The 14,203-nt window shown below is 37.5% G+C and overlaps 1 protein-coding gene across 1 annotated transcript in view; it reads left to right on the top strand.

Moving 5' to 3' along the window:
* CFTR (CF transmembrane conductance regulator) overlaps positions 1-14,203 on the top strand; it is a gene marked incomplete at its 5' end in the record, with an annotated part of 73,242 nt that overhangs the window by 16,438 nt on the left and 42,601 nt on the right. The window contains 3 exons of the mRNA XM_032688680.1: positions 490-672; positions 3,179-3,370; positions 12,691-12,785. Of these exons, the coding sequence (XP_032544571.1) occupies positions 490-672; positions 3,179-3,370; positions 12,691-12,785 (470 nt within the window). The remainder of the gene's footprint in view (positions 1-489; positions 673-3,178; positions 3,371-12,690; positions 12,786-14,203) is intronic.

The raw sequence follows: 14,203 nt of genomic DNA, 5'->3' as shown, positions 1-14,203 counted from the left end.
ATCTTGTTTTTGTTAATATTTGCCATGGTGTTCTCTAAAAAGAGCAGCCTACAGTCATTCATTTTAACTAGTGTAGGCTCTCAGCAGGCAAGGAATACATGGCAAGTAATTATTACATGATATCAAATTATCCACAGTTGAGAAACTTTGGAAGAGACCTTTTAATAAGTGTTAAGGTCTGTAATAAGCAGTTATTACTGATTTATGCCATCCTGAAAGCAGAATCAGGCTGTGGCATGTATAAACATTGGAAAGCAGCTCTATAATAAGCAAATTTTGTTTGTGTCCACAAATTCAGGCACAAGTCCAACGCATACATTAAAAAAATGTATATTTAAGAATATAATGAATATTTCATTGACAAACAAAGTAACATGAGAAAATTAAGTTCATATGCTTTCATAAATCCATAGTATGGTATGCATGTCTGCATATGCATGATTTATTTGTTTCTTATGTATATCAAATACATATCTGTGTATGTTGCAGGGAATTGGAGAGCTGTTTGTAAAAGCAAACCAGGAAAACAACAACAGCAAAGCTCCTAGCACCGACAGCAGTCTCTTCTTCAGTAATTTTCCACTTCATGCTTCTCCTGTTCTTCAGGATATAAATTTCAAGATTGAGAAGGGACAGTTATTAGCTGTTTCTGGATCTACTGGAGCAGGCAAGGTATTTCTATTTTTGCTGTTTTGACAAAAGTCGTAATAATTACAAGGAATAATATTATGTTGTTATATGTACTGTTACCTGTATTGCTACTGTATTCTTACTATCCTGTGCTTGCTGTAGAAATGATGGCTGCAGTAAAAAGTATGGATAAACTGTAAGTTTCAATAAAATGGCCAATTCGAAATTTTAACTCTGTGGCCAATATGAGAGAGAGTTTGCTCGATATTTTCTGTGATACAACAATACAGACTGTTTTTCCCTTGGAAGTAAAAGGAGATTTACAGGAGTAATGTAGACTGAAACTTAAAGTTAAGGCTTATGATGAGAATTTCCCAGCCTTTAGAAAGAAATGGAGACCATAGCAGAGATACCCAGATGACTCAGTGTGCTAGAAAGCAATTTTGGTTTTTTTTTACCTTGCTGACAATTTAAGGAAAAATTTGAACATAAGATGGTCAGTAACTTGACAAGCCTGACATGAATTAGCTAGGTATGTGCCCTGGACACGTGGTATAGCTGATCACTTATGCTCCGGTTCCTACAGTGCTTCACTCAGGCTTCCCAAGACCCATGTGAAAGCCTGGGAAGGTGCTGCTGAAACTGCTGGTTTTCTGAGAAAAGTTGTGATTTAGATTAATCATCATTTTACTACCCTAAAATGTTATTAATGCAATTAGTTTGCAGATAACACATCCAGTTAACCTCATTAATATAAAATGACTTGAACTGTGATACTCCTATTCACTTTGAACAGCAAGTAATTAGATGAGTCTTTCATCTTTACTGGGTTATTTGAGGAGATGTGAAAGTCAAACATTCATTATGGCAGCTTCTCCTGTTTAACAAATTATAGGTGGGAATATTCTGATTTCTTTTACTTGAAGTGATAAGGTCTTTGGTCTGTTGGAGTCAATGACAAAGGACCCATCAATTTCAATATGATCAAGTCTCAAGGCTTCTATATTATTTTTCAGTAGTGATCCCCATATGAAAAGAGCAAGGGACTCAGAACATGAGATTGTCCTCAAGCTGCTATGTTAAGGTGCATTTTATTGTGATACTTCTGCATTAACAGTTTGTCTATGGCTATTGCTAAAACTGATGATTTTAATATAGAAATGTCAACTAGAAAGTGCTGAAGGACATATGTATATCTCCTTTATTCAGCTGTATAGGAAATTGAGGAAAATTCAGATTACACTGAGCAGTTTATGTGAGTACATACAACAAATTTGCGCTTTCCAAGGCAATAGAAAAAAGGGTTATATCTAAAAAATTTACAAAAAATAAGGTTCACCGGCGCCCCCCTCCCACCCTCACACAAAAAAAGACTCTCCTTCCCTTACACCCTCTTAAGGCTTCCGTCATGTTGGTTGAGGCTGTTACTATACATTCCAGGAGTTGTCAGGCCTGTGAAACAAACTCTTTTATCTGTAAAATGTATTAAGCCTGACATCAGCTCTTAATACTCTTTCAATATTAGATAGGGTTTGGTTTGGTTTTATTCAATTTGTGTTATATGGCACAAGATACAGTAGTTTAACATCCAGTGTACAAAACATACCAATCAGCTGTCCTTTGCAAGATTGGAAACTTACCATTTTGGAAAACTCAGATTCTGGTATAATGGAAAGAATCTCTTGAGATTCCCCCAGCATATTGTTTAGCTTGTCAAAGAATCTTGGCTTCTCAGCATGAAACTGTTATTTAGGTAGGTTTTTTACATCTTTGGTGTTACGTCCCAGCTTTGTTGACTGTTTATTGGTGATAAGAACACCACTGCAGTGGCTCTGTAACAAATTTTTCCGTGTATTTCTCAATTCCATTCTTTGATCTAGTAGCCAGTGATGTGTGGCAAGGTTACTATAAGCTACTGATTAACTCTGAAATTATAACATGTCAGTATTGAAATTGCAATCAATTCTTTTATGAAGGGAAATATACTTAGGTCATACATTCACGTAGATGAGTTAAAAGTTACACAGGGAAATTCAGATCACACTGAGAAATTGTATACACTTACACAAAGAAATTGCATTTTTCAAGGCCATACAGATAAAATACCTATGAACACTAGCAAAATTATAAACATGAATTATGTTGTACAAAGAACAAACAAAATAATCACTGATCATTTTAAAAAATCAAATAACATTCTTTATAAATGCTAGTATCTTTTGTTTGTATATGTCTCACAGATTTTTACCTTAAAAAATTACTGAAGTTTCATTAAAATTACATACTATTGCAGCTGGATGCCTTTTTTACAAGGCATCTTACACAATTTTTATCAGTCATCACATTAAGTTTCTCTCACATAAGAGATCTTTCAGAACCACTGAAAATCTCCACTAGTTGCAGTTTGCACTAGATCAGTATTATAGGCACTCTTGACAGGACAAATATGCCATTTAAGTGACTTAGCAGAGTGACTATCACTTCGTTCAAAATTTCTTATTGTTGTACAGATCTCTGATATATTAATCAAGTGTTAATAATTTTTCAGACTTCTCTTCTGATGTTGATAATGGGAGAACTGGAGCCTTCACAGGGTAAAATTAAGCACAGTGGAAGGATATCTTTTTCACCTCAAGTCTCCTGGATCATGCCTGGAACAATAAAAGAAAACATAATTTTTGGTGTGTCCTATGATGAATACCGGTACAAGAGTGTCGTCAAAGCCTGCCAACTGGAAGAGGTCAGTCACCTAGGCCTTTTAAGACCTGCCACCACACCCAATGGACCCTCCCCCCCCAAAAAAAAAAAGTCAGGGAATGGGCCTTTAAGTAAGTGAGACATTTCTGAGATTTAAGGAACTCAGCCTGGCATCCCAATTTTGTGGAATTGCAAGTCAGCCTGTTGCCAGCTCCTTGGGAGAGATGCTGATGTTGACAGTTCTGGTGGTTTACACAACTGGAGCTAAGTAAGCTTGCTTAGATAGTATATGGTGTCTGCATTCTCAGCCTTCCTTGCTAGTTAAAAAACCTGAGTAAACATACTGATGTTAAAGAAATTATGTAAAAAGTATATTGTTACTACGCTTTTTTTTGGTCACATTTCTTCCCCATAAAGAAGCTTTTCCTTACACTCTTGGAAATGAATCTGTTTCCCCCCTTTCTTTTGCCACTTCAGAAATGGTTCCAGGGATGACTGGAACTCTGTGCTACAAACCTGAATTATTTAGAGGAAAATCTTGACTAAAGCTGTTTTTTTTCCTATGTGCACATTGAAAGTTCTCACACCGGAAATTATTGCAGGATCGATCCTTATGTGACATGTAGCCCACAATGAGTACAATTACTCATTACATGAAAATGTCCATCTGTGTGTTTGATGTTGACAGAGGGTAGTGTAGGAAAAGATATCTTTTCACACAGCAAGATACAAAAGGAACTAGCATTTTAGACCTTTGCACACTTACTGCTGAGCCTTAAGATCAGGCATTTTGCCTGTAATATACAAATAAAACCAGTAAATATTTAACTGTGCCGAATAGGATTTTTCTTTAGACCTCACAGTGAAACATGTTTTCCCTTAGCACCAGTCAAGCAAGAAAACAATAGCCAGTCTGTTTAAAAATAAGGTGAGGTACTGCCTTTTTGTCTCAGACCAGGGTATAGTTAAGCTGTAAAGTAATATTTTCTTTTATGTTTCTGGCCATTTCAGCTTGTGTTTAGATTTTTGATTTGGTTTGCTGGAAATCTTCTTTGAAAGCTTCTGAAGACAGGAGAATTAACAAATTCTGTGTCAGGCTTTCTGCAGGGTGCTTCTTAAGCCTGGTTGTAAAAGTTGTAGTCAGTGCTAAAGCTCCAAGAAACAACTGGCTTCAGCAGTTCAAAACTGCCCTTACTCAAAAAGGCTTCCCACCCCAGGCCCTTCCTAGAGTAGCAGGTGGTTAGTGGTGGCTCAGTGTCTCAGTGCTGGTGGGACAGTTTGGTGTTTCAGTATTGGTGGGATGGCTCAGTGTCTCGGCAGACTGCAGCTCCTTTGTTCTCCAAACAGGCTCAATCAAGCCAGCTTTGATCAATGTTGGTGCAGCTCTGTGCAGAGTGATATGCTTCACCTCCTAGCAGGGCTCATTATTTGAGATCAAGTTTGATGCTTATAAGGATATTTTCTTCTGGATTGAATAAATTGGGCTGGCCTGAAGCGAAGGCAGAATAGTCTGGAAGGAAGCCAAATGCTATTATTATGCTTTCTAGTCTCGTTAACTTTCATATATAAGTTACCAAACAGTGTGGCAGATTGAAAGATGGATTTCAAATATTAATTCCCTGTTTATTCGCCAGTGTGACCTTTTAGGAGTTTTTACAACAGTGATCAGTGCTTTACATTGGAACTGTGTGTGTGTGTTCTTGTTCTTCAGAAAGGAGGGGTTTTGCCTAAGTGAGTTCACTTTTCCCCCTTCTCTGCAACTTTTGTAGGTAGTTATATAGTTCGCCTGAATGCAGGCCTGTTGCTGAGTCTAGTTCTTATGTGGACTCTTCAAGGAACCAAGGATTGGTGATACAAGAGAGTTTATTTCCTTATTGCATGTATGTTCAAAGTCAATTAACATACAGCTCTTAACAGTGGCTAAGTGAGATTTATTTCCAAGCTCCATTCTCACCAAAACATTTTTGGAATACAAAGCTATGTTCTTTAACCCAGTGGGCAAATAGATGTGTTATTAGTGCAAAAAGTAACATACCTATAAAATGCCTCTTTTGCTTTGTTATCTCCACCATCAACCGATGGAGGAAGCATACTAAAGGTCTAGTCCAATTCCTAAATCTAATGTCTTTTCCCCTACGTCTTCATTAGTGCCAATAAAATACTACAGGTTACTCTATGTGGGTCACATTGTATCTTCTACATAGTTTTGAGGCTTGCAGACGCACAGTGAGTAGCCTGTTCTTGTCTGCTGCAGAGCAGGACGCTGAAGCAAGGTGATGTCATGCAAGGTGCTCTGCACTTTGTTTTAGGTCTATGGAGATATGCAAGTGATATTATGCAAGTGTAACTTAAGTAATTTGGGGTGCATGAGATTTTTCGGTGCTACATTTTTCTGCCTGACTTTTTTTGGTTGGTACAAAGTTAGTTTACTAAGGATTTATCAATTACAGCCTCTTTAGTTGCTAAGTACTCGAGGTAAATTTATCTCAAAGTAATTATGAAAGATGGAAAGTGGAAGTAAATATTCCCCAGAGCTTTCCATATTTTTAGGTTCCAAAAATAGAATATTTCCTCTATAGGAAATCAGATCTTTATTCAGAGGTCAGAATGTGTTTTGTGTTAGATTTCTATTCTGTGAAGTCCTCAACAATGGCAAATCTGGTTGTGTTAGCCATTACCTAGATCAAACCATTCCAGCACAGATCAATAGTCCTTACCATTTGTCCTTTTTTTTGAGGCTTTTCTGAAATTATTTACATGAGTTTGAGTTTGCAGGTATTATCTTAAAATTATTACCTTTTAAGTCTTACATTGGCGTGCTGTGATGGAGAGAAGACAAGATGTAATTGGTGTGGATTCTGAGCGCATTTTCTAAAGACAGTCCTCATAGGCAAGTTAAAGGTACTCGAAAAGTAAGATAAGATGAATTGGAGCTTCCTCAGCAGCACTTTTGACAGAGAGGTTTACCCTTTTTATCAAGTACCTTTCATCACATTCATGATAAAAATTGTAGCAAGAAAGTGTGAACTTTTGCCTAGCACTTCAATTTAAGAAACAAGTATATATCCAAAGCCACTGAGACATGGGAACTTCCTGAGTTTATATGTCTGTGGAAACTTGCCACTAAATTTGATGTAATTCTACAAGTGTGACTTCCCTAGAGGCTGTATTAATTGGAGGTTGTGTTAATGTAATGGCAGGAATAACATGATATTTAGGTTGAAAAACTCAGTATTAATAGGCAACTATATGCAGGGTATGTGATTTTTGTTTTGTTTTATTTAGCACTTGAAAAGTTAAAAAGTTGACACAGGAATCTTCATTTTTAAATGCTGTTAACACTGAACAAAATCATCCTGAGAGAAGACATTCTTCCAGTCACAACTACAGAAGCAGGCCCGCTATAGTTATTCTTGTTTAAAAACAAACAAGCATCATATCACTTTTGAGGGGGTCCAGTAATTCATAAGTTTTGAAGCCATACTTCCGTGACTCCCAGTTTTACCTTTTTGCTCTGTAAGACAGATATTTTTCCACCTAGTTAGTTCATTTGACCCTTCAGTAGTTACCTAAGAGGCCATAAACACATAATGGGCAAACCACCTTTGAGAGATTACCACTCTTTAAGTAAACACATATTCTGATTTGAGAGCCACCAGCTGCTCATGAATGTAATGTTTAACGTGGCACGCAAATAGAGGAAGTGTTTCCACGTGAAATTGAATCATTTAATAGTACTAATGAAATTTGTGGCCAGATTCTGTGGGGTTTTGAGCTGGTTTTACGAGGATTGCAGGAAATTCATTTTTATCTAAGAATTTAGGTTATGGAAAGATTAACTGTAGAAAGAGAGAGTCAATATGCCAAGCCCAGATTAGTATTCCTGTATGTTTGATGTCTCCTTACAAAGTATGGCATCCATCCCTGGGTGACAAGTTCACTGCAATGTCAAGGATGCCCTAAAACAGAAACATATCTTTGCATCCCACTGTTCCAACCCCTTTTATTTGTGCTGATTTGGGATTGCATTTTGATTGGTTTGTTGGTTTGTTGGGGTTTTTTTTGGCAGATAACTAAATCAGTAGGAATTGAGAGTTATGATGTCAGTGAGTGAAATACTTCGTGCCCTGATTTTGAGCCTCGTTTTCACTAGGGATACGGGCAGATTACAAAGTACGCGGAAGAGAGGAACAATAAAGAGTTCAAGTCTTACCTGAAGTGCTTTGTAGGACGTACTTCTCTGCAAGAGGATATTAAATGGTAGCTTGGTTATCTGTAGTGTAAATTATGTGAGAATAAGTTGCTTAGCCTGTCTTCACAGCTGGGGAGAGCAACTGGCACGTCAAGGTGAAGTTCATCACATCCTAATGTAAACAGCTAAAAGAGCATAAATGCGTCTTTCAGGCAGAAAGTCCACATAATATGTCAAAACTCCCACTACAACCATTGCATCTCAGACATGTGGGCCCAAAAGCTGATTACCTTTGTACTTTTTCCACCTCACACTGGTATGATCCCCTGGTATAAGCAGACTCCTCTAACGAAAATTCTTGTCTGTGGCCCAAAATCATGGGCAGGTCAGCTGTGAAGCTGCTGACACAGTGAGTTTTCTGTGTGAACTGGAAGTTAATAGGCTAGCATATTTCTTTTTTAGCAGTAGAACATCTTGATTAGGTAACAAACCAGCCTCAAACTCCCAAATGCACTGACTTCAAGATGTTTATGAGTGATCAAGTATATGTGTATAACAGAACCCCTCTGCAATGTTTGTGTTGATACCATTTAGTTAAAACTTGTTTCAGCCAAGACAACTCTCCCTACCCCTTTTGCTGTCTTAGGCACAGGGCTCTGGACTGATTACCTTGGATATTGTTCTATCTTCCACGTTGTCCTGTCTTTCATGTCACTTCTGGAATTGTATTTAATTCTCTTACCCTGGGTTTAACGTAGCCACACACAGCATACTGACTACTTCATGTTTCAAGAATCTATTCCATGAGAATATTTCACCATAGAGAAAGCAAGTTTTTCCAGCATTCGTGTGAGTTTTGGGTGAGCCTGACACTCTATTCAAGGTCACAAACTCTTGCGAAAACAAAACTTACGCTTTTGGATCATGAATCCTTCATAAATGGTTCAGCTAAAGACTAACAAAAGCCTTGGCTTCAAGAATCATGGGCAGAGAGAAGAGAGTTCCCTAATTAAAAAAATATTTAAAGAATCTGATTTGAAATACTTTAAAGAAATCTGTTTTTCTAGCTTCTGTTGCAGGAAAATGAGGATTCAAGTACGGACAAGCTAGCTACCTAAAAGCCAAGATATGAAAAATTACTGGAAATTCCTCATCTTTTGAAATTTCACAGAAATTTTCTGTAGTCTGAAATGCAAGTCTTGATTTTAAAACTTTAAAAATTCAGATTTTGCAGTTTAGTTCACATCTGTCATTTCTAAGATAATTTATTTTCTGAAAATTGGGACAAAGGGAAAGTTATAGTTTCTGCAAAATGACATTTCAGATTCATTATCTAAAGATTTTTAGTAATCACAAAATCTAGAAGTCTGTTTCAGTTCCATTTCTACCTCATTAGTATATAAGAACTGAATGTGATTACTTGGAAGTACAGAAAGTAGGTAACAGTTAAATTTTCTCATATAACTAAAGAGCAAAATTATCAAAGAGTGGAATGGTATTGCAACTCCTACTTGAAAATCCCTGGTGCTGCTTCTGCTTAACTTGTGTTCAGTTTTTTATACAGAAGGGCTTCAGTATTTTTCTTCAAATTTGGTGCAAACAGTCCGTGCTACATAACAGAAATGGCAAAGTGTACTCAGAGGCAGCTTCTCTAATACACAGAGAAAAGAAGATAATGAAAAAGGAAGTACTTTGGTAGGTGAGAAGGAGGTAGCAATGAGAGTGGGGGGCGTTTCTAGAAGCTGTTAAAATAAAGATAGGGAATGTTAATGGAAAGGAAGAAAAGAAAGGGGATAAAGATGGCAAAGAAACTGTGAATGTAAAAAAAGCAGAAGTGAAAGAGGGGAAAGAGTGAAGATGAAATGGAGAGAGTCAGTACTACTGCTGTGTTCTACCAGTTTCATGACTGTTATATGAGGAAAGACAGAAAAGAGATGATCAAAACTCACATAATTAAGGACAAATTTAAGGAAGAAAGAGAGGCCCCATAAGTAGAATACTTATGTTCTATCATTAGAACTGCTGGAGTTTGGATGTATCAAACAACTATTTGCTGAAAGGCGTGGTTTTTAGAGACTATATTCTGTCTTGTTGCTAATGATTTATCAAATGATTAATCTCTACAGAAAAGACTTTGAGTGTGAAGTCCATGCTGAGGTTTTCTTTTGTAATAATGAGGCTGTATTTCCTATTCACCCTGAAGCTATGCTGGCTGTATTCGTCCATACCAAGCCCAAAGGTATTATGAAGCTCATCCCTTGCTGCTGAGGTAGATGAATATGGCATTTACACTCTTAAAAATGTAAATAGCTATTAAAAAGGGTGTCTTCTCCTGGAGAGTGTAACTTGAGATTTTTTAACTCCTGATATTAGAAGCATCCACAAAAGTAATTAATGTCTTCGGAACTGTAGGGGTTTTAATCTCTGAATAATTTCCAACAGGTGTCTCAATTTAAGCACTTAGAAATAGATATGTTAAAGAAAATCCAGTGGCTGCTTCATTAATATGCTGGGCTTTGTGCTATTCAGCATCATTACATTAGGTTTGTCCCTGGCTTGATTTCACTTCCTGCATAGAATGACAGCAAGGATGTATTTGGACCAGCCCTATGTACTTTTTTACAATAGGTCATGCATGTTCCAACAAATAGCATTGTGTGTCTATTGGACTTCATTACTCTGTTTACGCCTTTGAAAGAAATTACTAAATATTTTTTAATTATTGTAATTACAGCCTGAAAAGTTCTTTGTCTGTTCCATGCCATATATTATCCTGAGGTGAAGGGTAGAGGAGAGCAGAAGGGGAACTCATTAAAAGTCTGATTAAAATTCCATGTTGACACATCTGCAAAAAAATATATCTGATGAAATGCCACTACCATTTAAAACAATGCGAACCCTGGAATTTCAGTAGGGCTAGGATTTTACCCTGTTTTCAGGAGAAGACATGCTGGGCCCAGTTCTTCACCTGGGTTTTTTTGGAAGAAGTAGAATCAGGAAGCAGCAGTACTGGTAGTACTGGGAAATAGCTGAGGTCAGCTTAGATATCTAGATACTTAACCGTGCAAATCCCTGTGGTCAGACACAGATGAATAACTGGACTCCAACATACGTAATGAAACTTCAAGTGATCTGACCAGGTTGTCTCAAATGAATGCCAGAAAAGATTTTATGTCAGAATTTCAGATGTTCTCTCTAAATACTTCATGACTTATAGGAACGTGATTTTGTCACATTCAGAAAATCTTCCTTTAAAACTGTTGCTGGCACTGTTTTTCACACCCCTCTTTCTGCAAATACTTGAGCTGTTATGTTAGTACCAGGGATTTGCTTGTGTGACTCTCCTTTTACAAGAGGGAATTAACTAGTTAATATGAGAATAATTTAAAAATCATCTGCAATAGATTTTCCATACATAAGAGCATCTTGATTATAAGATCAGAATCCTCTAAGTCAGGAAGTAAATGCTATTATCAAATTAAAGAGTTGGAAGAATCTCCCATTTCCTGACAGACCAGACAGTCAATTTCTAGCCCTTGAGTGACTGGACCCTTCATCTGTCACTGTTCCAGGGCTGAACAGCATTGTTCACTCTGTTCCTGAGGTCAGGGCAATTTGCAGAGGAGGAAGAAGGAAACATTTCTTTGGAAGGATTATTTATTTATTTATTTATTTATTTATTTATTTATTTATTTATTTTATTCTACAAAACCCTAAAGACCTGGAATGTCAAAAGGCTGCCCAACAGAGAGTGATCAACCCTCAAAATCATAGCAAGAGTCATCAAAATTGGATTGTATCTGACTTTGTATGAAATACGAACTAGTAGAGAGCAGCTCAACTTAGAATCCCAGGTTGTATTGCCCTGTAAGTGCTTCATGTGTCTTCCAGACTGTTTCCCAGATGCTGTAGGATTTCTGTGGGTGATGCAGAGTGCTTGCAGACAACTGAGTTCCTGCATGCCTTTGGTTACCTGGGAGAAGAGACCCCAAAACAGGCTACCTCTTCCAGGGCACTGCCTAAAGGTTGCTCTCAAAAGCTCAGTTTCTGAGACATATTGCATGCCACCTTTTTTCCCCAGAAGCTGCACTGAAAGGAAATATGTGTAAAGCATGAGAACACTGAAACTGATTTTGTCTGTAATTGGATGCCTCGGTCAGCTTCCTTGGCTGTGGGGTATCCCTGCCTTGGGAGCAGGAGGGTGTACACAGGCAGCAAGAGCGGCAGTATGGTGCTGCTGAGCAGTGAACACAGGCACTGGAAATTTCTGGGAGAGTCAGGGCTTCCCGCTATACAGTCAGTGATCATGGTATCACTGTATTGGCTTAAGGATGTAGGTCAGGTAAGCTTGAAGGCAGAATTAATATTTTTTGTTAGAGCAACTGTAAGAGTAGAAAAGCTAGACAGGCTTTAGGCACACAAGCTATTCGCATTGTCTCCACTTCCATGAATTTTTGTGGTTTGCATGAATCATCACTTTTGATGCTGAATACTCCTCTCAAGAAGATTTCCAGCCACCTCTACCAGTTGGGCACAAAAATGTCCTTTTCTCCTTTCTCTGTCTCATATGAGAGTGAAATGGTATTTTCTGTTTTTATCAATGGCTAAAGGTTCATTTTTAACATAGTCATGAGTTATAAGTAACTTACAGCCCAAACAGTGGGACTTGGTTCCAAAACCTTTCGCAAACCTTGAGCATTCCTGGCTGGGAATTTAGTGCAAGCCTTTTTTAATCAATCTGCCTGAAGTATAGATTTCTCTGGGTTTGAGAGAGCTCAGATTTAGTTCGCTTCTTGCTCTCCCTAGCTGCAGCAGCAAGTGCATTTATCATTGTTGTTTGACAGAAAACTTAAACAGTTATTGTCTTGGATTGACATTATATGAAGTTACATTCCTTGCTTTTATGGACATTAACTATTCAGACAAATATTTATTCTTGAGATCTTGGAGCTCGTGATTGCTTTCTGCAACAGAATGATATGCTTTCTCTTATCACCATTTTTGATTACATAAACAAATGAAGTAGATAAACCTCTGTGGGACTTTTTTTTTTTTTTACAACTTCTTCTAACCTGTTGGTACACCTTGTACACTGTACTTCCATCCAGTCTGTAGCTTGATTTCTTGGTTATGGAAAATACATGTCTGACTCTTAAAAAACTTGTTAACAGGATATTTCCAAGTTCCCAGACAAAGATTATACACTGCTGGGTGAAGGTGGAATCATTCTGAGCGGAGGCCAGCGAGCACGAATCTCACTAGCAAGGTCAGTATTTTGCTTTTTAACTAATGTTCTGTTTCATGTATATGGAATATATTATGACTAAGCATTTAAATACATATGGAGTAAGTCCTCTAAATAAACATCCTCCAGGTATATCATAAACTTGATTTTACTATCAGAAATCTGAGTTTTGCTATGCAGTTTTGTTTGTGATACATGTTCGTATTAATTTACTGAATTCTAAAAGTTGGATGTCAGACATATGCTATGGCTTAGCATAAGGTGAATCTTTTCCTCCCTGATGCAAGGTGCCTTTGGAAATTCAGACCTTTAACTGTAGCTTCCTAAGTACTGAAGAAACCCACAGAAAGATACAAATAAATATTCCAGGATCTTTCCCTGCTATGACACTTCTTCAAAGCGGTTTATATATTGATTAATGACATGATCTCTGTCTTCAGGTAAAAAAATGAAAAAAAAAAAAAAGCCATGTTTCATAATGCTTCTGGGAGTTTTTCAGTTGTAAAAAGAAAAAGTGGAAAGCAGTGGCTAGTCAGTACCTATGAATAATGGCCTTGTCTGTTTGACCTTCCAATGTTATTAAGTAATTCTGAAGGTCTACAGAACAATAACATAGGTGTTTGTCTTATAAATTAGCTATGTGTTTCAGCAGAATCACTTAGCTATCATCAGAAATCCAGTAATGACAGCTCTGATGTGTAAATGGCCCCATTTATTTCTGTGCCAAGTGCAAACTGTGTGGGTTCCCATGCTCAGAAACACTGAGTAGAAGTAAAATCACATTACAGTGATCTGCACTGGCATCCCATGAAAGATGTGTGTGTCTGTGTGAGGCTAAAAGATTAATTCATTGAAATAGAGAATCTTTCAGTGTGGATCTTTCTAGCAGATTTGTGAGAGGGAAGAGGCATATGGATGGTTCTGGTTTATACAGTAAGAGCAGAGATGAGGGGAGGAACAGGCAAAACTTTCAAAACAAAAAGCCCCAAGCCAACAAACATAGCTAGATTTTCATTCAAAATGCAAAATTGACATGAACTATTTCCTAGATGCTATGAATAATCATGTCTGTCACTTTTCAGACAGTCACAGCTCATTTCCTGGAGGGTTACAGAACTTACATATTTATTGTCAGCTGTGTAATTGTTATTTTTCAGAACAATTACATATCATAAAGACAGTGGCCATCTTACATTTTGTTTGGGCTCCAGTCCAAGCTCAGCATGCTTCAAGATGTGCAGGTATTGAGGTGTAGGTTGCAGATGAGGCTCTGAAAAGCTGGAGGAGAAAATTTAGGATTACTGCTCTGGGTTGTACCCATCTGCACTGGTGATAAACTGGACATTATTTTCTTGGACTGGCTGCATACATGTATCAGGTGTACTCTGTTCAAGGTCATGTGAAATGAGAATCCCCACTGGGAGTGACACCAACCAGCC

This window comes from Chiroxiphia lanceolata, chromosome 5 (assembly GCF_009829145.1).
Source record: "Chiroxiphia lanceolata isolate bChiLan1 chromosome 5, bChiLan1.pri, whole genome shotgun sequence".
NCBI classification, from domain to species: domain Eukaryota; kingdom Metazoa; phylum Chordata; class Aves; order Passeriformes; family Pipridae; genus Chiroxiphia; species Chiroxiphia lanceolata.
This window is presented reverse-complemented; position numbering and strand designations above follow the sequence as displayed.